We start from the raw sequence: 25,686 nt of genomic DNA, 5'->3' as shown, positions 1-25,686 counted from the left end.
AAACATCCCGCCCACCTCCTTCCTTCCACATAGCCAGCCGGGACGCAGGTAGGAGATGTTCCTCGCTCCAGCGGCTTCACACACAGCGATGTGTGCTGCCTGCTGGAACGAGGAACAACATCGTACCATCGCAGCAGCGGCATTATGGAAATGTCGGACCCTACACCGATCATACGATAACGACGCTTTTGCGTTCGTTAATCGTATGTAAAAGGCTTTACACACTACGATGTCGACAGCGACGCCGGATGTGCGTCACTTTCGATTTGACCCCACCGACATCGCACTTGCGATATCGTAGTGTGCAAAGCCCGCCTAAAGGGGGCTTGACACGTAACGATATCGCAAACGAGATGTCGTTGGGGTCACAGAATTCATGACGCACATCCGGCCTCGTTAGCGACGTCGTTGCGTGTGAAACATAAGAGTGACCGCTAACGATCAAAATTACTCACCTGATAGTTGACACGTCGTTCATTACGTAGGTTGTTGGTCGCTCCTGAGGCAGCACACATCTCTACGTGTGAGACCCCAGGAACAACACCGTACCTGCGTCCTCCGGCAACAAGGTGGGCGTGTCTTTCATGCGGCTGCTCTCCGCCCCTCCACTTCTATTGGACGCCTGCCGTGTGACGTCGCTGTGACGTCGCACGAACCGCCCCCTTAGAAAAGAGGCTGTTCGCAATCCACAGCGATGTCGCTAGGAATGTAAGTCCGTGTGACTGGGCCTAGCGGTATTGTGCGCCACAGGCAGCGATATGTCCGTGACGCACAAACGACGCGGGTGCTTTCACTGCTGCGTGTAAAGCAGCCTTAACTGTAATGAATGGCAGATCGCTGAGATTGGAAGTTAGAAAAAAGAGGGTAAAAATGTTGGGTATTTTTTTGGGGGGGGGGGGTTTGTAATACTCTTCTTCATATAGTGAATTTGAATTTATAACAATGTGAAATATTCAATGCACATGGATTATTGCTTGTTATTTGATGTTTAGAAAACAGACATCATTAGTAACTGTATATATTTTAATTCTAATGTAACTTCTAACCTGCTTTCACTTTCTTATTTACATACTTGCCTTTACTTTGTCTCTTTTCTTGTTCAGTTTGTCAAATTTATGGTTTCTCCCCATATCAATTTTTAATAGTGGTCAAGAAATTATAATTTTCAAGTTAAACATTTCTCACCTTCTAGGTATGATAATAGCTTCTACCCTTGTGAGATTTGTTATGCTTAATAAAACATTTCCCAAGGCTTTTCTCCCGTGTGAGTTCTCTGATGTCCAACAAGATTTGATTGATCTACAAAACATTTCCCACATTCTGAACATGAAAAAGGCTTTTCCCCTGTGTGAATTCTCTGGTGTTTAACAACAGCTGATTTATGTGCAAAATGTTTCCCACATTCTGAACATGAATATGGCTTTTCCCCCGTGTGAGTTCTCTGATGTATAACAACATCTGGTTTATGTGCAAAATATTTCCCACATTCTGAACATGCAAATGGTTTCTCCCCTGTGTGAAATCTTTTGTGACTAGCAAGGGTTGATCGATCTGCAAAACATCTCCCACATTCTGAACATGAAAAAGGCTTTTCCCCTGTGTGAGTTCTCAGGTGTCTAACAACACTTGATTTTCTTGCAAAATACTTCCCACATTCTGAACATGAAAAAGGCTTTTCCCCTGTGTGAGTTCTCTGATGTATAACAAAATCTGATTTTTGTGCAAAATATTTCCCACATTCTGTACATGAATACGGCTTCTCCCCTGTATGAGTTCTCTGGTAATTAACAGAGTCTGAAGAAAATCTTTTCTCCCTGGCATGAATTTTTTTATGGATTTTTCCATATTCTGAAGTTGGAAATGGCTTCTTTACTGCAAGAGCACTTTGATTTTGAATGCTTCTTGTGTAACATTTATTCTTCGTAATAGTCTGTGATGAATGCGAAGGTAGGTCTTGTTTAAAAGAATCAGATGATAGATCTTTGCTGTGAAGAGATGATGGTATATCTTGAATAGTGGCATTCACTTCAGTTATATCTTGTGTGATATCAAGGTCATCTGATTTAAATACTGAAGATGTCAGTTTTGCCTCTAATCTCTGGATACAGTCATCTGCCAAGAATAAAAATGATTTTTTAGAATATAAACAAATTTAAGAATATTTATAAAATAGCTTCTAATGCCATTACCAGAGTCCCCAGGGACACCAGCACACTTACCCTCCTGGCCACTAAGCCGTGGCATCTCTGTCCCTACCGCCGTCTCCCAGGGCCTGCACATGCCATGCAGGTCTCCTGGAAGTGCGCTTAGGACGCACATGCACCTATTCTTGAATAGCCAATGAGCCCTAACCCAGAAGTTCCTCTCAGCCCCTGGAAGAGAGGCACTAGATATTTAAGTCATCCTCCCCCTCTGGGCAATGTGGTCTATCCTTAGATCTAATTGTTAGGTCCAGTTCCGTTTGCTGAGTCTTATGCGGTGTGGGTCAACATATGGCTGTATCTTAGTATCTACCATGACTGCTGTACCTGCTGCATCTATGTATACCAACTGTGTCTGCTGAAGCTGCTATGTCTGCTGCACCTATTGTATCTGCTATATTTGCCTACTTCAGCCAACCGGTCTGCACCCATCCACATCACTGACTGTCAGTTTCCTATCCCCTATAGCAGGGGTGGGGAACCTTTTTTCTGTCGGGGGCCATTTGGAAATTTCTACCAACCTTCGGGGGCCGCACAAAATTATCAATGTTTAAATGACCCTGCTATATTGGGTGAAGCAATTAATTAACTGGGGGCATGGGGCTGGGGGCACAGACACCACACGCGGGGCTGGGGGCACAGACACCACACGCGGGGCTGGGGGCACAGACACCACACGCGGGGCTGGGGGCACAGACACCACTGGAGGGGCTGGGGGCACAGACACCACTGGAGGGGCTGGGGGCACAGACACCACTGGAGGGGCTGGGGGCACAGACACCACTGGAGGGGCTGGGGGCACAGACACCACTGGAGGGGCTGGAGGCACAGACACCACTGGAGGGGCTGGAGGCACAGACACCACTGGAGGGGCTGGAGGCACAGACACCACTGGAGGGGAGGCACAGACACCACTGGAGGGGAGGCACAGACATCACTGGGGGGGAGGCACAGACATCACTGGGGGGGAGGCACAGACATCACTGGGGGGGAGGCACAGACATCACTGGGGGGGAGGCACAGACATCACTGGGGGGGAGGCACAGACATCACTGGGGGGGGCTGCACACACGACTGGGGGGGGCAGCACACAGGACTGGGGGGGGCAGCACACAGGACTGGGGGGGGCAGCACACAGGACTGGGGGGGGCAGCACACAGGACTGGGGGGGGCAGCACACAGGACTGGGGGGGGCAGCACACAGGACTGGGGGGGGCAGCACACAGGACTGGGGGGGGCAGCACACAGGACTGGGGGGGCAGCACACAGGACTGGGGGGGCAGCACACAGGACTGGGGGGGGGCAGCACACAGGACTGGGGGGGGGCAGCACACAGGACTGGGGGGGTGCAGCACACAGGACTGGGGGGGGGCAGCACACAGGACTGGGGGGGGCTGCACACAGGACTGGGGGGGCTGCACACAGGACTGGGGGGGCTGCACACAGGACTGGGGGGGGCTGCACACAGGACTGGGGGGGGCTGCACACAGGACTGGGGGGGGCTGCACACAGGACTGGGGGGGGCTGCACACAGGACTGGGGGGGCAGCACACAGGACTGGGGGGGCAGCACACAGGACTGGGGGGGGCAGCACACAGGACTGGGGGGGGCAGCACACAGGACTGGGGGGGTGCACACAGGACTGGGGGGGTGCACACAGGACTGGGGAAGTGCACACAGGACTGGGGGGGTGCACACAGGACTGGGGGAGTGCACACAGGACTGGGGGGGTGCACACAGGACTGGGGGGGTGCACACAGGACTGGAGGGGGTGCACACAGGACTGGAGGGGGTGCACACAGGACTGGAGGGGGTGCACACAGGACTGGGGGGTGCACACAGGACTGGAGGGGTGCACACAGGACTGGGGGGTGCACACAGGACTGGGGGGTGCACACAGGACTGGGGGGGGTGCACACAGGACTGGGGGGGGTGCACACAGGACTGGGGGGGTGCACACAGGACTGGGGGGGTGCACACAGGACTGGGGGGGTGCACACAGGACTGGGGGGGTGCACACAGGACTGGAGGGGGTGCACACAGGACTGGGGGGTGCACACAGGACTGGGGGGTGCACACAGGACTGGGGGGTGCACACAGGACTGGGTGATGGGCTGCACATAGGATTGTGTGGGGGTGCACACAGGACATTGGGGGGCTGCACACAGGACTGGGGGAGGGGTGCACACAGGATTGGGGGGGTGCAAACAGGACTACTGGGTGATGGGCTGCACACAGGACTGCGGGAGGGGTGCACACACGACATTGGGGGCCACACTGCGCTGAGAGTTTCATGCAACTCTGGGGGTGAGGGTTTACAGAACTGGTGTGAGGAGGCACAAAGCATTGGGCAGGGCACATAGCAGCAGAGGGTCGGCGCTGGACTCACAGCAGCATTGCACTCACATCACCGGAGTGCAGGAGCCGGACACTGCATCAGAAGGAGAAGGCAGGCACTGATCTCCGGAGGGCAGGGGGCGGACACACAAGGCTGGAAGCTGAGGCTGCTGTAGACCCGCCCACAATTGGCACTGGCCGACGGGAGAACACATTGCAGCACAAACAGCAATGTGTGGATTTAAAGGGCCGGCGGCAGCAAACTGCGGTGACAGCACCAGCACTGCCTCCCCCGGGAATCTGCCCGGGGGCCACATAAAAGGTCATGGCGGGCCGCATGCGGCCCGCGGGCCGGAGGTTCCCCACCCCTGCCCTATAGGAAAGATTTTTTTCGGTCTGCTATAGCGCTACATTTAAATTTTATATTTTTATTTTTTATTGTTGAGCTCCTATTAATACAACGCGTTTCAGCAATCAAATATGCTTTCATCAGGTATCAGATACAGTCATATGAAAAAGTTTGGGCACCCCTATTAATGTTAACCTTTTTTCTTTATAACAATTTGGGCTTTTGCAACAGCTATTTCAGTTTCATATATCTAATAACTGATAGACTCAGTAATATTTCTGGATTGAAATGAGGTTTATTGTACTAACAGAAAATGTGCAATCCGCATTTAAACAAAATTTGACCGGTGCAAAAGTATGGGCACCTCAACATAAAAGTGACATTAATATTTTGTAGATCTTCCTTTTGCAAAAATAACAGCCTCTAGTCGCTTCCTGTAGCTTTTATTGAGATCCTGGATGAAGGTATATTTGACCATTCCTGTTTACAAAACAATTCCAGTTCAGTTAAGTTTGATGGTCGCCGAGCATGGACAGCACGCTTCAAATCATCCCACAGATTTTAAGTGATATTCAGATCTGGGGACTGGGATGGCCATTCCAGAACATTGTAATTGTTCCTCTGCATGAATGCCTGAGTAGATTTGGAGCAGTGTTTTGGATCATTGTCTTGCTGAAATATCCATCCCCTGCGTAACTTCAACTTCGTCACTGATTCTTGCACATTATTGTCAAGAATCTGCTGATACTGAATTGAATCCATGCGACCCTCAACTTTAACAAGATTCCTGGTGCCGGCATTGGCCACACAGCCCCAAAGCACCAATTTTTACTGTGGGTAGCAAGTGCTTTTCTTGGAATGCCATGTTTTTTTGTCTCCATGCATAACGTCTTTTTGTATGACCAAACAACTCAATCTTTGTTTCATAAGTCCACAGGACCTTCTTCCAAAATGTAACTAGCTTGTCCAAATGTGCTTTTGCATACCTCAGGCGACTGTGCTTGTGGCGTGCTTGCAGAAACAGCTTCTTTTGCATCACTCTCCCATACAGCTTCTCCTTGTGCAACGTGCGCTGTATTGTTGACCGATGCACATTGACACCATCTGCAGCAAGATGAAGCTGCAGGTCTTTGGAGGTGGTCTGTGGATTGTCCTTGACTGTTCTCACCATTCTTCTTCTCTGCCTTTCTGAAATTTTTCTTGGCCTGCCACTTCTGGGCTTAACAAGAACTGTACCTGTGTTCTTCCATTTCCTTACTATGTTCCTCACAGTGAAAACTGACAGTTTAAATCTCTGAGACAACTTTTGTATCCTTCCCCTGAACAACTATGTTGAATAATCTTTGTTTTCAGATCATTTGAGAGTTGTTTTGAGGAGCCCATGATGCCACTCTTTATAGGAGATTCAAATAGGAGAACAACTTGCAAGTGGCCACCTTAAATACCTTTTCTCATGATTGGATACACCTACCTATGAAGTTCAAAGCTCAATGAGGTTACAAAACCAATTTAGTGCTTTAGTAAGTCAGTAAAAAGTAGTTAGGAGTGTTCAAATCAAGAAATTGATAAGGGTGCCAATACTTTTCCACCGGTCAGATTTTGTTTATATGCGGATTGCACATTTTCTGTTAGTACAATAAACCTCATTTCAATCCAGAAATATTACTCAGTCCATCAGTTATTAGATGTATGAAACTGAAATAGCTGTTGGAAAAACCCAAATTGTTATAAAGAAAAAAGGTTAACATTAATAGGGGTGCCCAAACTTTTTCATATGACTGTACCTGATGAAAGCATATTTGATTGCTGAAACGCGTTGTATTAATAGGAGTTCAACAATAAAAAATAAAAATACAACATTTAAATATCAGCAAATGGTTCCTGAAGCGCTATAGCAGACCGAAAAAAATCTTTCCTATATGCCTACTCCCTACCTGGGATTTCGGTAATAGCTGCACAGGACCTGACAATCCATTAGAGAATCCAGCTGGAGAACGGAGGATCGCAAAGGAAAACCTGAATCCCAAGGTGCCGGTGGACTTCAGGAGCCTAAAGCGATACCAAAGTCTGGATCCAACAAGCACGGATACAGCAATCAGAATGGAGGATCACCCCGGACTGTCACGCATTCACTGGGGTTGTGTGGGGGCGCACAACCTGCAAAGGTGAGCAGAATTTAACTTTACCTATTTGGAAATTACCCACGGATGCTTCTCATATTGTGCCTGTATCTTTTCTATTAATCTGGTTTCCTATCCCCGACCCCTGGGGACACCTGTCACAATACTAGGACTCCCTAAAGTAGCACCTGGTGGTTACCTTGCAGTACATACCTATTATCTCCATTAGAGGCTCTAGTGAAGACAAGGAAGTTGCTTAATTACACCCCTCCTGGTTGAGCCACTGCTGTGGCCCAGTCCACTCCCACTTGCACTTCTGAACATAACAGTTTGCCCAACCCATGGATCCTGCTTGCTCTAGTACTCCTAAGTTTACAGGTATGCAGCAAGATATGGTCTGTAAACCAGAACAACTAGTCCAGATCCTGACCTACTTGCAGTCAGTGGACACCTGCTTGCAAGCCTTGACACCATCTCCACCAGATCCTGTCTCGACTGTAGTCACCACCCAAGCAGTATATCCAGTTTCAAGCTTCCGTTCTCGTCTGTCTTCTCCTCTGCGGTTTGACAGCATCCCCAAGCAATGCAGGGGATTCATATATCAGTGCACCTTGCACTTTGAAGTTTTGCCTCATCAGTTTGTTTCAGACCAGGTCAAAGTTGCCTTTATGATGTTGCACATGACTGATGAAGCCTTTGCTTGGATCAGTCCAATATGGAAGAGAAGTGATGCTGTCATCTTGGACCCGCAAAACTAACAGAGTGGGCATTCCGCAAAGCATTCGATGAGCCAGGTTGAGTTTCCGGGAAAAGGAGGGGCTTAAGGAGGGGGGTACTTTCCCCGCACTGTCCTGCCCTCATTATTTAGCGGGGACGGTGGCACACTTACCCTTCTAGCCATCCAGCCAGTGGCGTACCGTCAATAGAGGCAGACCACACGGCTGCTACGGGGCCCGTGACCTAAAGGGACCCAGATGGCTGCCCGTAGTGTGTACTTTCCTCATTTCCAGCACGGGTGGGCTGCCCCAGGGCCGTCACCAAGCAGCTGACTAAGGGGGGCGCCCACACTGTGTGTATAGCTGCACAGGAAGCCGCAACACAGAGGTGCAGAGTCAGACTCACCCACACTGCACACAGTGCGGCCTCTGCTCTAGAGGGGGGAGTGGCCAGGCAGCATCTTCTACCAGTCAAAGAGCTGTGAGAGCTGCCAAGAGGAGAACAGCCAATCAGGAGAGGGGGTGGAGCTTGTTCAGTACAGCCGTGGGAGATTGAAAATATGGAAAGCTAAACAGTGCAGGAGAAGGAGCAGAGACCTGACAAGGAAACAACAGAACGGAGTAGGCAGAGACCTGACAAGGAGAGACAACAGAGCAGAATAAGCAGAGACCTGACAAGGAGACAACAGAACAGAATAAGATGAGGAAACAGAGAGCTAAGCAAACAAGAAGAAGCAGAGAGCAGAAGCACCAGAGAGCAATAGCAGAGCAAGGAGAGAGTTAAGCAAACAAGAAGAGGAGAGCAGAATGACCAATCAGACATAAAAAAAGCAGAGGACAGGAACTGAACATAGCCAGGAGAAGCCACAGGAAGTGGAGGCAGAAGACCCTAACATCATCTCTCACAGCACAGGAGCAGGTGAGTATAATAATGTGCAGATGTCTGCCTGTAACACTACAGAAAGAAGCTGCCCTGTCCTGTGTCATCCCTGTGTGTAATTTCTCTGTACTAAAAGGGAAACCATCAGCAAGCCGTAAGTAAATGCTCTGTGCAGCAGAGCATGAAGCAGAGCCAATATACCAGATGTGGCACTGCAGAGGGGTATCAGAGTAGGCGGGAAGCAGTCAGGAAGCCCCATGTATCTCTGCCATAAGCGTGGGGCTTCACTCCTACTCTGATACCCCCTCTGCAGCGCCACATCTGGTATATTGGCTCGGCTTCATGCTCTGATGCAGATGACTGCACAGAGCATTTACTTAGGGCTTGCAGACGGTTTCCCTTTTACTCTAATACTCTTTTGCAGTACCTACTGTATATCAGGTTCATCAGGCCTGCTTTACTGCACAGAGCATTTATCCCAGTCCTCCACCCCCTTTCTCTTAGCCCGGCACATGTATATTTCTGTTCTTTTTTACATATTTTTGCACTCGTCCCATATCTATATCTGTACAGAGATTGATAGTTCCTGGTTCAGTAGATCATCATACTGGGTATAGGATCCTATGTATTTTCATTATTTGATTGGATCACATAGATGCCCTGACATGTTAGCAGTGAGCTATAATAACCTGTAATTAAGCTATACGTATGACTCTTTACTGGCTGTGTAGCACGACGCGTATTTAATCTATGTATTGTTATTGTGGATTATTGTTTATGGGCATATTACAAGAGTGTGGTATCATAAGTGCCACATCTGATATACTGGGTCTGCTCTATGCGCTGTTGCACAGAGCATTATTCAGGGCTCCCTGACGGTCTTCTCTTCTATACTAACCCTTCTGCAGCGCCAATATCCGGTTTATTACAGAATAAGTTGAATTTAGTTATACGTATGTCTCTGTACTAGCTGTGTGGCACTGCACATACTTATTCCATGTGTTGAATTGTTATGTGCATTAACTGTATATGAGTATTGTATTACAGTAGGTTATCACACTTTTGCGGAGGTTGTCATTTGGGATTTGTTCATGCTTTTAAAGGGAACCTATCACCAGATTTGGGGCCTATAAGCTGCGGCCACCACCAGTGGGCTCTTATATACAGCATTCTAACATCCTGTATATAAGAGCCCAGGCCGCTGTGTAGAACGTAAAACTCACTTTATAATACTCACCTAAGGGGCAGTGCGGTGCCGGCTGCTCGGACGCGTGTCTCTGTTCTCCGGTTCCGGCGCCTCCTCTTTCGGTCATCTTTGTTCTCCTTCTTCTGAAGCCGGGGGTGCATGAAACATCCTACGTCATCCACAATAGCTGGCATTGAGGTCTTGCGCAGGCACACTACAATAATTTCATCTGCCCTGCTCAGGGCTGCTCAACGTGCGGCTGCGCTGGACGTCAATGCCGGCTATTGTGGATGACGTAGGAAGTGTTACGCACCCAGGCTTCAGAAGAAGGAGGACAAAGATGGCCGAAAGAGAAGGCGCCGGTACCAGAGAAAGGAGACACCTATCCGACCAGTCTGCACCGCATCGCTCCCTTAGGTGAGTATTATAAAGTGATTTTTACGTTCTACAGAGCGGCCTGGGCTTTTATATAAAGGATGTTAGAATGCTGACTATAACAGCCCACTGGTGGTGGCTGCAGCTTATAGGCCCAAAATCTGGTGACAGGTTCCCTTTAAATGATTTTATTATGTGTGTTTACTGTCCTTTTGGATTTAATAAAGATTGTTATATTTGTATCTAGCATTTCCATTTTCTGGTGTGGGCATCCATTATGTGTGAGCTTTTTCTTCTGTTTTGATCATATTGTGATAATGCAGGATGTTGAACTCTGTTTTATTGGTTAAGTCCGGGTGTGCACCCCTTTTTTGTATATATATTATTTCTGTACTGTGACATCACTGTGTGTATTATCCCTGTACTGTGACATCACTGTGTGTATTATCCCTGTACCGTGACATCACTGTGTGTATTATCTCTGTACTGTGACATCACTTTGTGTATTATCCCTGTACTGTGACATCACTGTGTGTTTTATCCTTGTACTGTGACATCACTGTGTGTATTATCCTTGTACTGTGGCATCACTGTGTGCATTACTCCTGTACTGTGACATCACTGTGTTGCCCCTGTACTGTGACATCACTGTGTATTATCCCTGTACTGGGTACTGGGGGGGGGGGCGATTTGCGGTGTGAACCCACTCGTCTTTGTGCAGTGGACTTTGCTCAGAAACAGGATGGTACATTTTTCAATGTATAGTAGTGTTATTGGTCTTGGTATGGTGGGTGCTAATCACTATGTAGTATATATTATTTGGTAATTGTACGACTAGTTTGTTAATGCATTACTAAAAAGAAATGTAGATATTTATAGATTTGTATTATTTAATTATTTCTCCGCCGGCAGTAAATTTATCAGTAATTACTGTGAGACACTTTGGTAGGACTATTTTTTAGTACTGTTTACTCTGGAGTTTGTTGGCTGCGGCTGATTCCACTGTTTGCAGGTGCTGTGGTGCTCAGCAAGCGTCAGGCCCTGCGCTGCTCAGCAAGCGGCAGGCCCTGCGCTGCTCAGCAAGCGGCAGGCCCTGCGCTGCTCAGCAAGCGTCAGGCATCACACACAGTCACAAAACAGCAGGACAAGCGCACAGCACTGCCTAGACTGGTGCTCTGCAGACGGAGCCGTGCCCAATAAGGGCTCATGCGCACGTAACTGCTGAATATTCTGCAGCGATTTGACTGCACATATGTGCTTCAAATCGTTGCACAAACACTGCATAATGAATGCAGTTTTTTTTGTAGAAAAAAGCCGATTTCATGCACTATGGCTGCTGCTCCCATCATAGACAGAGTGGAAGCTGCATCCATAGCACACGGAATAATTGACATGCTCATTTTCTGAACGCATGGATTTGGGTCAAAATTTTAGCACCCGAATCGCTGCAATCATAAAAGTATCGTGCGCACGTCTCATGCACAATCTTCATAGATTGTGCAGGGGACGCAGGACACATTTATTTATGCTGCAGTGCAATACGCAGTGTAAATGCATGCAAATACGCAACGTGCGCACGAGCCCTAATAGTCTACTTACTGGACTGGTAGATGTGTACCCTGGCTAGAATAAAGATTAATTCATAATTTGTGTATCTATGCCCCTCCAATAATTTGTATGCCCCCCCACTGGCCCCTAGTAACCTGTATGTTCCCCCCAAGTAACTTGTATGTTCCCCTCAGCAACGTATATGCTGTTTATTATGTTAATATTTTTTTTTTCTTTAATGGGGGGGCCTCATTCAGACTTTTGCTATGGGGCCCCATGATTTCTATGTACGCCCCTGCACCCAGCGGTGCCTTTTGTGTTCCCGGTCCCTGCCACAGTCTCCCAGGGCCTGAACATGCAAAATAGGTGTCCTGGCTTAAAGCTTGCATACATGAATCTATTCTTAAATGGCCAGTGTGTCCTAACCCGAAGAATTGGGTCTTTGCAGATCCGAAAAAGGCCTTACAGCATCTCCAATCTGAGGCTCAGGCCTCATCAACAGATCTTGGGAACATCTGACTTTGTGAGACCACTATTGATCTTTGACTTCGTGATGTCACCATTTCTATGCTGTAATTATTTTTTTTTGTGTGTATATCTTGTTACAGCCGTGCTCATTCTATTCTGGACGGCAATGTTTTTTTCAGGGAAAGTTATTGTTATTAAGGGGGGGGGGGGATTCAGTGTGTTCACCTATAATCTTAAGATCTCTAAGGCTTCTGGGCTTACTCACTGGGATGAGTGGGAAGCCGCAAAATGGCAAATAATAATTCTATGGTTGTTAACACACTTGGAAATCGGTTAGATGGAGGATGGGGAGAATTCTGAAGTGTCCACGATACAGTCCCTACATTGCTGCTGATGGAATGTTAATGGGCTTAATTCTCCAGTTAAGAGGAAAAAAATTCAGAATTATTTACATCATGCAAATTTCCATATTGTTTTTCTGCAGGAAACGCATTGGGTAAAAAATAACCATCCGTTTTCAACAAAAAGTACATCATGTGCGCCGAAGCATCTTACAATAGGAAGCAAAGAGGGGTAGCTATATTAATTAACAAATGTATTAACCATGATATGTTGGAGGTCCTAGAGCAGTGATGGCGAACCTATGGCACGCGTGCCACCAGGGGCACGCTGAGCCCATTCTGTTGGCACGCGTGCTGTCGCCCGATCCTGCAGTTTTGGTCTGCTAGTGCAGTCGCGCCGGCAGATCAAATCTGTGTTGGAGTGGAGGAGACATTTCTCCTCCGCTCTGACACTCCTCCTCCCCCAGGCTGCAGGTGTGTTGCCTAGGAGACGGAGGAGCGTCAGAGCGGCGCCAGCGCCGTCTGCTGGCCGTGTGGGAACTGAGCAGCGTGCAGCGGGGGAGCGTGTGCAGGAAGGTAAGTTGTGTGTTGCTTTTTTTTTTTTTATAACTCGTGTGCGGCAGCGCCAGCATGGGGTGGGAGAGTGGGAACGCACATGGCAGCGTGGGGTGGGAGAGGGGGAACGCACATGGCACATTATTTGTACCCGGCTGGGAACCAAAAATATAGGGAAGCCTCTTTTTTTTTATTTCATGAATTTCAAGAAATAATTAAAAAAAAAAAATTACATAGGCTTCCCCCAATTTTTGAGTCCAGCCAGGTACAACTAGGCAGCTGGGGATTGGAATCCGCAGTGCAGAGTGCCCAAGTTTCTGGGCACCCCCGCTGCGAATTGCACCACCCCAGAAAATGGCACTTTCATAGAAGCGCCATCATCTGGCGCTGTATCCAACTCTTCCAGCTGCCCTGGTGACAGGTGGCTCGCTGGGTTATAATGGGGTTAGGGCTAGCTGTATATTATCAGCTTTCCCTAAGCCCGCAATTCATGGTGTCACGCCAATATTAGACATGGCCACCATGAATTTCTAGTAAAGATAAAAAAAACCCCACAAAAAACAGAAAAATATTTTTATTATAAATAAAACACAACACAATTAGTGACTCCATCTTTATTGAAATAAAGAACCCCCCCCTCCGCAGTAATCCTGGGTCAAGTGTCCTGTGCCGTCCAATCCGGATCCAATATCATCTGATTAGTTTGCTGGAAAGCATACCGATCAGATGATGTCAGGTTCAAGGACGTGAATCACATCACACATCAGCTGATTGTATAAAAGCCGATTATACAATCAGCTGATACATCAGTAGAAAAAAAAAAAAAAAAGAATTACTCACGTCCGTGCTGATTACCGACAGCTCCTAGAGCAATCGGACGGAAGTCTGATCCTGTCCCATCGCTGCAGGAGCTGTCGGTAATCAGCTGATGAAGTCTCCTGACGGTATCAGCTGATCGTTTAAGCCGGCCGGGCGTTAAGAAGCCGGCGTCACCACGAGACTTCAGTGACCGCATCAGGTGATCACCGCCAGGTCCTGCAGCTATCGGACGTGCCTGGGAGCACACAGCCACAGCCGGAGCAGGGGTGGCGGTATTGGGAGAGGAGTTGGGAGCGGACATGGCGCCGGGAGTCTGCTGACATCAGAAGGAATCCTCTTCCTGTACACGTCACTTTAGTACCCACCTCTTGCGTTTATAACTGCGTTTTTAGTCATAGAAACGCAGCTATATTTGCAATTTGCGTTTTTCATTGCGTTTTTGAACATCTCATTGAACTCAATAGGTGAAAAATGCAGTGAAAAACGCAGAAATTATTGACATTCTGCGTTTTTGTGGTCACCACAAAAACGCAGCTACAAAAAAAACGCTGTGTGTGGACAGCACTTCTGAAAACCCATAGACATTGCTGGGGAAGTAATGTCACTGCGTTTTCTGCGCAAAAACGACGTAAAAAACGCCGCTAAACACGCAGCAAAAACGTCTAGTGCGCAGAGGGCCTAAGGCTGTAATAAGAGGACAGATTACCTCTTACGTTAGCCACAAAAGGAATAAACTGGTAGAACACACAATGGAAGCGCAGAAGGAACTAACTGAAGCATATAAAAATTTTAAAGTTTTACAGCACGGCCCTTACAAAACAACAATTCCTGGAGGCTAAAGATGCGGCAGATAAACTGGCACACAAGAATGCTATGTGAAATCTAGACTATTAAAAACATAAATAATTTTTCCCAGGCGTTGGAGATCTAGGGAAGCCCCAACTATAGCGGACTGGTCTCTGGAGATGGATTATATCTGTAGAATGGAAAGATTATCGGCTCACAGTGAGTCTGAATCTGAACAGTTTTTCCACACGTGGCAGGATTGGATTATGTTTAGAGAGTCCTCTGATTTCTCAATGGTCCTCGGAAAGTGACATTCCATTCATGGTCAAATAATACATGGCACCATCCTCGCCCCTCCCCCCCCCCTATTTTTTTTTCTTGTTTTGTTTTGTTTCTCTTCTCTTCTTTTCTTTGTCCTTCCGTCTCTCTTCTCTCTCCTTTATAATTCTTACTACACTATTCTATGATTTTAGATTTACAATAAAAAACAGTTTCTGCATACGGTAGCAAATACTGGGATTGTTATGTTCACATTATGGCTAAGTTCACACACTGCGTTTTTTTTGACGCTGCGTTTTTGGCCGCTAAAAACGCACAAATGCACCCGCGTCGAAAAAAAACGCATGCGTTTTTACCGCGATTTGGTGCGTGTTTTCCTGCGTTTTTGATCTCTGCGTTTTGCTGCGTTTTTCCAATGCATTGCATGGGGGGAAAACGCAGAAAAACGCAGGAAAGAATTGACATGTCCATTTTTTTTTTTCAAGCTCAAAAACGCAGCTTAAAAAAAAAGTTGTGTGCGGACAGCAAAAATGAAAACTCATAGACTTTGATGGGGAAGCAAAGTCATGCAGTTTTAAGGCCAAAAACGCACCCGAAAAACGCGCAAAAACGCCGTGAAAAACGCACTGTGCGCACATAGCCTATATGAGACACTTATGTTTCTATGTTCGCCCTTGAGTTTAGTTCTGCAGGATACTTAAAGACATGTGTTGCCGAGCTTGGGCGGTCTATTTTGAGTGATTTATTGTCTATATTGTAATGGTGCAATTGCACTTTGTATGTATCCTGTCTCGTTGATACACTTCAATAAAAGATTTTTGAAAAAACAAATAATTTAAACGGGGGAATAAACCAGGGAAGCTACTTGCATCACTCAAAAAGCACTTTAGAACCTCAACGAGAATAAACAAGATTCAGAAGTAGAATGCCAGCATCTTAACAAGAAATGAAGAGATAGAAGATTTTAGATCGTTCTTCAGTTCTTTATACAAAGCAGAGATGGGGAGGCATTGAGGAATTGAGCTTTTTTCAGGAAACAATAGCTCCTGCTATCACAGAGGAACATAGAACGCTACTTAACGCACCCATCACTTCTATCGCAGTTACGCAAGTCATTAACACACTTAAAAGTATCCAAAGCACCAGGACCGGACAGGTTTAAGGAATGAATATATTACAAAATACTGGGAGCACCGGTGGGTCCGTATTTATGCAAAGTATTTAATGATGTGGTTAGAGTTGGGAACATCCCGGATCGGTTCAATGAAGCTCTAGTATCATTGTCTTACCCAAACAAGGCAAAGACCCATTACAGGTGGAGGGATATAGACCGATTTCACTGCTCAATTCCAACTTTAAAGTCTTTACCAAAATTTTAGCTAATAAAGTCCAGTAAACAATTCCTGGCTTAATTTTGCCACATCAAACTGGATTTGTACATGGGAAATCCATTACATACAATATTAGAACTGCAATTGGGGCAATATCATTCAGCAGGCTGCATAGGTGTACAAAGAACAAAGTGGTAAGCTTAGACGCAGACAAGGGGGTGTATCTACATTGCTTAACTTATATTGAATATCATTAACCCCTTCAGCCCCAGGGCACTTTCCGTTTTTCTGTTAGTTTTTTTTTTTTTGCTCGCCTTCTTCCGAGACCCGTAACTTTTTTATTCTTGCCAAATGAGGGCTTGTTTTTTTGCGGGACAAGTTGTACTTTTAAATGAAACCATAAGTTTTACATAAAGTGTACTGGAAAACAGCAAAAAAATTCCAAGTGTGGAAAAACTGCAAAAAAAGTGTGATCGCACAATAGTTTTTGGGATATTTTATTCACTGTATTCACTATATGGTAAAACTGATGTATTGGTGTGATGCCTCAGGTCAGTGCGAGTTCGTAGACACCAAACATGTATAGGTTTACTTGTATCTAAGGGGTTAAAAAAATTCACAAGCTTGTCCAATAAAAGTGGTGTGCATTTTGCGCCATTTTCCCAAACCCGTAGCGTTCTCATTTATTGGGATCTATGGCTCAGCGATGGCTTATTTTTTGTGTCTCGAGCTGACATTTTTAATGGTACCATTTTTGCCCGGGTGCTATGTTTTGATCGCATGTTATTGCATTTTAAGTAAAACTTGCGGCGACCAAAAAACGTAATTTTGGCGTTTGGTAAATGGCGTAGCGGCAAAGAAATTCCAATCAGATTAAATGATTTTATATTTTGATAGATCGGATATTTCTGAATGCGGCGATACCAAATATGTGTATATTTTTCATTTTTTTAACCCTTTAATTTTCAATGGAGTGAAAGGGGGGTGATTTGAACTTTTAGGTTTTTTTTTAGTTTTGAAAACTTTTTTTTTAATTTTATTAGTCCCCCTAGGGGGCTACATAGATCAGCAATCCGATCGCTCTGCCCTATCTGCTGATCACAGCTATACAGCTGTAAACAGCACATGTGCTCACTTTCTGCTTCACTCTGCTCCGGGCCGAGTGAAACCGAAAGTGACTCATGTTACTGTCACGGGCGGAGGGGCAGCGCTCGCTACGCTCGGGTCAGGGGCTTCTGCTGCTGCTCAGTGGCTCGAGTGGTGGGCCGGACCCGGGGACCGAGCAGCGCTCCTCGCCCACGAGTGAAAAGGGGTGGTTTGTTTGGGGAGATAGTTCGTGACGCCACCCACGGGTCGTGGTGATAATGGGCACCACCGCTGCTGGTGACGGGGATCCCGGGAGCGATGGCAGGGAGAAGCTAGGATGCTGGTTCCTCCTCCGTGGGTAAGGGTTGGTGATCCCGGGGCCCGGTTGTGATACGGGGAGGCAGGGTAGCTGGGGTGCAGGGTTGCGGAGGCAGCGCGGCGCGGTGCCGGATGGCACTGTGGTACTCACTCAGGCACAGATTCACAGAGTCTCTGGTAAACCAAATGGCTGGATGGACGGGTCCCGCAGCCAGCTGCAGTGTCTTTGCTCTCCCCCCCCACAGGTTGATGGTGGCTGTCTTTCCCTGCACCTTTGTGGAATGTATTGACTCCGATGGTTCCCAACGGTAGTCCGCTCCCCGGTGTATATGTACCGAAGGAGCCAGTTTTGCCCGCAGGCGCTGGCCCTTGGATCTCTAGCCTATGGCGGTGGCTTTTTATCCTTACTGTGTGGATGGTTGCCTTCTGTCGGGTCTTGGGTGTTAGGGAACCCGTCATGGGTCGTGAAGGGGTTAAGGTCCCCCTCATTAGTTGTTGATAAGTACCTGGATGATTATATCAACCTAAATGACCAAGACCCTTTTAGTAGGGGAAAATAACTATTACAATATGGTTTTTGAATGTATAGGGAATTATATAGAACAAAATATTTAGGGGGGGATACCAGTTTCTATTGTGTTTTTGGCACATTTTCTATTAGGTTTTTGAGTTGCAACCATGGAAGTGTTTTGTAATTTTGTCGCTTCTGTAATTAAATTCTACTTCTATATAAAAAGGAGTTTTTTTAGTCTGTGAATTGGTTTACAATCCTCCTTAGGGCTCATGCACATGTTGCGTACTTACATGCATTTACACTGCGTATAGCACTACCGTGTAAATGCAAGCATCCTGCGTCCCCTGCACAATCTATGAAGATTGTGCATGAGACGTGCGCACAATGCTTTTATGAACACAGCGATTTGGGTGCTAAAATTTTCACCCAAATCCGTGTTCATAAAAGCAGCAGGTCAATTATTTCTGCGTTCTGGATGCAGCTCCCACTCTGTCTATGGTGGGGGCAGCAGCCAGAGCACATGAAATCGGCTTTTTTTTAACAAAAAAACTGCATTCATTACGGACCGCAGTCGGCTGATACCTGCTGTGGTAACCTTATCCACTCCTAACCGTTCCTCATTAACTATAAATGAGGACATTCCTGATCAGAGGGACAGCCTCTCAGTTTCAGAGGTGCCCGACATCTGGGAACCAATCATGCATTCTGAAATATGGACCAATACTATCCTTACAGTAGACAAAGGGCCCATAGAGACCCAAAGACTTTCTGCTATTGTCAATTCGACCAACTCACCCCTCCGCCATAGTAGGGGAATAGCCATAGCTATAGTACAGTAGAAAAAAATCCCGGCACACTTCTGAGTCATAAGAAACAATTAATTTGTGTTCAAACTAGAGTTTATTTTGATTGAAATTGACGTTTCGGCAATTTTAGCCTTCATCAAAATTCAACTAGACAAAGGAAAAAAAATATATACATACATGTATTAGTACCATACTATGTCAACTCATTATAATATATAGAAAATACAACAAAGAAAAAATACCTATATGGTATATAACAGATAATTCTCTCAATATAGGAATCTTGATGGATTATCCTGTGACAGACATCAAGAAAAAGGAGGGTCCATTAATTGAAAAAGACATATCATAAGAACTATACAATAAGGTGTATATGCCCAAAAATATAAAGAACATATTATATGAATCACATAAGGGAACAAAATTCCAAGGGCCAAAAAGAGTACAAGAGAATAAAGTAATAAGGGTTTTTTTTACCTGAAAAGGGATAGAAGACATTAAGTGAAATCCAGTGTATAAGGGTATAACACCGCTATGTGGAAAGCTGGGAAATAATAAGAGTAGAAAAAAGGAAGTTTAGAACACCTTACTAACAATAAGACAATACAAAGCAAAAAGGCCCATTGGATAAGCTGGAGAGCAAAGCAGTGTTACCTGTGTCCAGGGTGATCAGCGGTGGAGTGAGTAGAGTGAACTGACAGAGAGGGTTTATAAAGGGGAAGGGCGGGACAATTGAAGCAATTTCCTGAAGATGGAATAGAAAAAAAAAAAAAAAAAAAAAAAATAAGTTTCTCCTGTTTTCTCCTTTTTTTTTTTTTTTTTTTTTTTTTTTTTTTTTTTTCTATTCCATCTTCAGGAAATTGCTTCAATTGTCCCGCCCTTCCCCTTTATAAACCCTCTCTGTCAGTTCACTCTACTCACTCCACCGCTGATCACCCTGGACACAGGTAACACTGCTTTGCTCTCCAGCTTATCCAATGGGCCTTTTTGCTTTGTATTGTCTTATTGTTAGTAAGGTGTTCTAAACTTCCTTTTTTCTACTCTTATTATTTCCCAGCTTTCCACATAGCGGTGTTATACCCTTATACACTGGATTTCACTTAATGTCTTCTATCCCTTTTCAGGTAAAAAAAACCCTTATTACTTTATTCTCTTGTACTCTTTTTGGCCCTTGGAATTTTGTTCCCTTATGTGATTCATATAATATGTTCTTTATATTTTTGGGCATATACACCTTATTGTATAGTTCTTATGATATGTCTTTTTCAATTAATGGACCCTCCTTTTTCTTGATGTCTGTCACAGGATAATCCATCAAGATTCCTATATTGAGAGAATTATCTGTTATATACCATATAGGTATTTTTTCTTTGTTGTATTTTCTATATATTATAATGAGTTGACATAGTATGGTACTAATACATGTATGTATATATTTTTTTTCCTTTGTCTAGTTGAATTTTGATGAAGGCTAAAATTGCCGAAACGTCAATTTCAATCAAAATAAACTCTAGTTTGAACACAAATTAATTGTTTCTTATGACTCAGAAGTGTGCCGGGATTTTTTTCTACTATACATTGTTATTTTCCTGAGCACTTACAGTGAGCCAGACCCTCTTGGACTTACCATAGCTATAGTACAAGCAGGGGGGCCAGAAATACAATCTGACTGTCACTCCATCATAAGGAAAAAGGGCGAAATCCTACTTACGGATCCGGCTGTTACAGGACCAGGAAATCTCCCTTTGAATATGATCATACATGCAGCCGGACCAATGTATGACCCCAAACAATTCCAGCGCTGTGTGGAGGATCTACAGTTGACCATATCCTATGTACTTGAACTGACCAGGAAGAAGCTCTTCCAATCCATTGACATCTCTGTATACAGCTCCCAGACAAACAATGCACACAGGCTATTGTGGATACAATCATTAATTACTGTCCCATATCCTCACTAGAAGAAATAAGAATTATTCTTACCGTTAATTCGATTTCTAGGACCTTCCACGACAGCATAGGAGGTTGTCTCTCCACGCCCTAATTGGGACAGGAAGTTCAAGAGGTTTAAAAGGACCCTCCCACCTCCCATAGCCAGTGTCTTACAAAGAACCCATAGCAAATGAGAAGTACAACATATCCATGAATATATGAATATAAAAGGGGAGGGAATTACCTGCTCTCGTGGAAGGTCCTAGAAATCGAATTAACGGTAAGAATAATTCTTATTTCTCTAGTCCCTTCCACGACAGCATAGGAGGAATACCAAAGAATTGATACCTAGGGGGGGACCACAGCCTGCAGGACTGTCCTGCCAAAAGCCAATCCCTGCTGGAATCCGGATCCAGACAATAATGCTTCGTGAAAGTATGGAGGGAAGACCACGTAGCCGCCTTGCAGATCTGCTCAGGAGAAGCCCCTGCCCATGCAGCCCAGGAGACAGAGGTAGCCCCGGTGGAGTGCGCCGTGAATCCGGTAGGCGGAGAGAGATGCTGAGCGAGGTAGGCGACTCAAATTGCCCGCACAATCCAGTTGGCGACGGCACTCTTAGCCACCTTCCTGCCCTTATGTCGGCCAAAGGGCTGGATGAACAGGATATAATCAAGGCGCCAAGAAGCAGTAACCTCCAGGTAGTGCAACACTGTCCGACGAACAACCAAAGAATGAAACCCTTCCTCACCCGGAGGATTCTGACAGAAGGAAGGCAGGATGAAGGACGGAGAACGGTGACAAGGCGAAACCACCTTGGGAAGGAAGGAAGGGTCCAGCTGAAACAATGCTGTCATCTCTGACGGTCCGGAAGGCTCCCGAATAGACAAAGCCTGAAGTTCCCCGACTCTACGAGAAGACGTAATAGCCACAAGAAAGGCAGTCTTGTGAGAAAGAGAACGAATGTTACAAGAGGACAGTAGCCCAAAGGGTGACCGAGAAAATCTGGTAAGGACCACATTGAGATCTCAGCAAGGCGTCAGGATCCTCCGCCGCGGACAGAGCCTACTAGCGGACACCCTGAAACGGTGGATCCAGCGACGATCTGCCAGAGCCGGGACAAGACTGTACGAAGCGCCGAGATCTGCACCCTCAGGGCGCTGGGCCGAAGGCCTAAGTCCAATCCACTCTGGATGACCTCGACAATCTGCGCAATGGTAGGCCGGAGCGGGTCAGGAGGCCGAGAACCACACCAGGAGGAAATCTCATCCAGACCTCAGGGGAAATACTACTAGCCACTGGTGTACGGTCCTTTTGTAGAGCAGCCACGACCTAGTCAGAAAGTCCTTGGGCCTTCAGTGCTCGGGCCTCAGAAGCCAGGCAGCCAACTGGAGCTCCTGGGGGACCGGATGGAATATCGGATCCTGAGACAGGAAACTGGGGTCTGAACCCAGGAGGACCGGTCCGTCGAGGCTGAGAGTCAGGATCAGGCAGTACCAACTCCGTCGCGGCCACAGAGGAGCGACCAGGATGGTCGTGGCTCCGTCGTCCCTGATCGTCCTCAGGCTTCGTGCGAGAAGAGGAGTAGGCGGGAAGGCGTATCGAGGCAAAAAGGACCAATCGTGGCAGAAGGCGTTCACCCCCAACGCGTTGCCCCGAGGGTTCAGGGAGACAATGTTGCGACCTGGCGAGTTCCTGCTGAAGCAAAGAGGTCCACCTCTGGAGTACCCCACCTTGCCACCAGAGAGCAGAACACCGCTTGGGCCAGACTCCACTCCTCTGGGTGAACATCCTGACGACTCAGGAAGTCTGCTGGAAGGTGTAGGGACCCTTGTAGATGGACTGCAGAAAGGGACAGCAGGGACTGCCCTGCCCAGTGGAAGATCCGGGAGGACACAGACTTCAGGGCGCCGACCTAGTACTGCCCTGATGGCGGAGATGTGCCACTGTGGAGCCATTGTCCCAGTAGACCTGGACATGAGTGTCCCGGATGGGATCCTGGGCAGCGAGGAGGGCTTCTCCGACCACCCCGAGTTCCCGGTAGTTGGAGGACTGGGTGCCGACCTAAGGGCTCCAGCCCCCCTGAACTGATAGTCGTCCACCATAGCCCCCCAGCCCCTCTGGCTGGCATCGGCTGCCAGTGTAACCAGGGGTGACCGGGTCCAGGCAACCCCAACCATCAGGTTGTAGGGACACACCAGAGAAGGGACGAGAAGACGGGTGCCGACAGGCGAAACCGGAGTTCAGGGAGGAAGGGAGTCCGACCCAATGAACCAGGATATGATCCCATAGACAACAAGAGTGGGCCGGAGCCCACAAGACTGAGGGAATGCAGGACGTCATAAACCCAGGGCCGATATAGCGCCTCGAAGGGTCGGGCGCGCTTGTCTATGAACATAGAGAGTTTGGCCAGCAGCGTCAATCTGTGATCCTCTGGGGGAAGGATGCCTGTCAGGATGAGGCCAACTCTGCAACGGAGGAAGGTGACCACCTCAACCCTGATCCTTGAAAGAGCCTTGGAGCCGAGAAGAACCCGAAGGGAAGTATCTGTAAGTGGAAATGAAGCATGGCCCCTCCGTGCAGAACCGCAATTTTGAGGTACTGCCGGAGACAAGGATGGAAGGGCACATGGAACTAGGCGTCCCTCAGGGCAATCGAGGCCAACAGGTGGCGGAGACCGAGCAGGGGAACAACAGAGTTCCCAGACTCCATTCATGAAACGACGGCATCTGACCCGCTGGAATTAGACGCCTCAGATAGATGAAAAAAACCGGACGTCTCCAGATGGTGTGTCGCGGAGGCCGGGGGGGGGGGGTGGGGAAGACCAATAGACCCTCTGAGAAGAGCTTGTAGGACCCCTGGCCAGGCGGAGAAGGCCCGCCACTGGGGAAGAAAGGCAGAGAGCCGTCTCCCCACCCGAGCCGACACACTGTTCGTCATGCTGAGGACTTTGTGGATGGGAAGGGATGAGAAAAGTACTCCCCTCACCCAAAGGGTAGTTCCCACGGTCAGACTCACCTCACCCCTTGGGCTGGGAGGCCCGAGGTATCGAGGGACGAAATGACCGTTGCCTGGAGGGTGTATCCGGTTGGCCTGACGATCAGTCGCCCTGTCCAGAATATCATCCAGGGCAGGCCCAACCCTTAAACAGACGGGAGCAATCCGCAGTGTGAAAGTAGAGTCCCTACTCCAAGCCTTAGCCTAGAGCTCGTCTGTCCGAGTTAGACAAGACTGAGGTCCTGGCAGCCAGGCGGACCGACTACACAGAGGTACCTGTCAAACTAGTTGCCTTCCTAAGTAAGGGAAGGGATTCCAGTACTCAACCCTAGGAGCACCCCAGGAAATGAGCCTCCACTGGTCGAGCCTCCGAAGGAGGGACAGGGGGACCGAAGAGGAGGCAGTATGGGCCCGATGGGAGACGACGAAGCCTCCTAGGACTTCTTCCTGAGACTCCTGACCTAACGATCAGATTCCCAAGCTGGTAATCGTCCGCAAGGGGGAGTGCTGTTTGTAGAGCGACCTTGGCCACCTGCATGGGAATCTCCCAAAGCAACCCAGAACTCTCCAGGGGAAACTGTGTCAGAGGACACTCCAGAAAGCTCCTCAAGGAATCCCATTCTAGAGAGAAGATCCAGGACAGTAGCATGCCCAGTGGTTTTCAGATCCGCGAATATTTCGCCCTGAACGGAGGGGAGGACCTACTCATCCTCCAACCCCATAGTGCACCCAACTGCTCCATTAAGATCCCCCAATCATCTCAGGGAAAAAGAAAAGACCGGTCAGGCCTCCCGGAGGAAAACCTTTATCGGGACCCACCGAGGCGGAATCAGCCTCAGGATCAGACGACTGGAGGTAACTGTTTTGTGGCAGAAGGGTCAGCAGCAGGGAGGGAGGCCAGCGAGGCCTGAATCTCCTGTATCAACATGGACCGTAGCTTGGCACAAGGGACGGTGTCTATACACACGATGCCTGCCCTCTCCACTCAACGGAACAGAGAGGCGTCATCAGACCAGGCAGCCAGCCCATATCCTGATACAGCAATATCCAGGAGTGTCCACTGAGATTCAACTCCCAGTAGCCCATGGAAGGGACAGACGTACACTGCTGGCAAAGTTTCCGTTGCACACTTGTCAGACTTGACACAAATACCAGCAGGCACATCCTCCTGGAAACCACTCACCAAGTCAGCCTGATACCAGGCATAAGGGACCGTCCCTCAGCCTCTTACTGAAGCAGGGGAAACGCTGGGCTCTGCAGAAGCAGAGGAAGACCTGACAGTGCACACAGAAGAAACCCTACCGTGGTTCTGATGCCTTCCGGGCAGCCTTCCTGTGGAAAGGCCTGCCCCCCCCAGCGACTGGTAATGTTCCCCGCCTCCTGCAGCAGGTCCCCGACAGGCCGTGTCAGCGGCGGCGTGTCCTCCACGCTGCCTCCGCAAACCGGAAGCGCTCAACCGGAAGTTCGCAAGACCGGAAGTCCCGCCCCCGGGAGCACTTCCGGATCGCTCCGGCAGCGTGCATGCAGGAAGCGGCCGGCGGCTCAGGGAGGACGCCGGCCGGGGAGCTCAACAGCCTGCATCACCCCAGAGGAGGTTCCGGAAGGCTGGAGCAGCGGTCCCCCACAGCGTGAGGGAACAGCAAGGGAGGAGCGGTGAAGGCCCGACCGATGCTGTCCGGCTTAAGGTAACAGGGGAAGAAAAAAAAAAAATATTATACTGTAGTTCGCCGGCCACCACAGCATAG

General features: G+C 47.8%; 1 protein-coding gene across 1 annotated transcript in view; it reads right to left on the bottom strand.

Moving 5' to 3' along the window:
- The window catches only part of LOC142313047 (uncharacterized), a 167,376-nt gene that overhangs the window by 86,744 nt on the left and 54,946 nt on the right, over positions 1–25,686 (bottom strand). The window contains 1 exon segment of the mRNA XM_075352033.1: positions 1,242–2,112. Coding sequence (XP_075208148.1) covers positions 1,242–2,112 — 871 coding nt within the window.

Source organism: Anomaloglossus baeobatrachus, chromosome 5, assembly GCF_048569485.1.
Source record: "Anomaloglossus baeobatrachus isolate aAnoBae1 chromosome 5, aAnoBae1.hap1, whole genome shotgun sequence".
In the NCBI taxonomy this organism is placed as follows: Eukaryota; Metazoa; Chordata; class Amphibia; order Anura; family Aromobatidae; genus Anomaloglossus; species Anomaloglossus baeobatrachus.
This window is presented reverse-complemented; position numbering and strand designations above follow the sequence as displayed.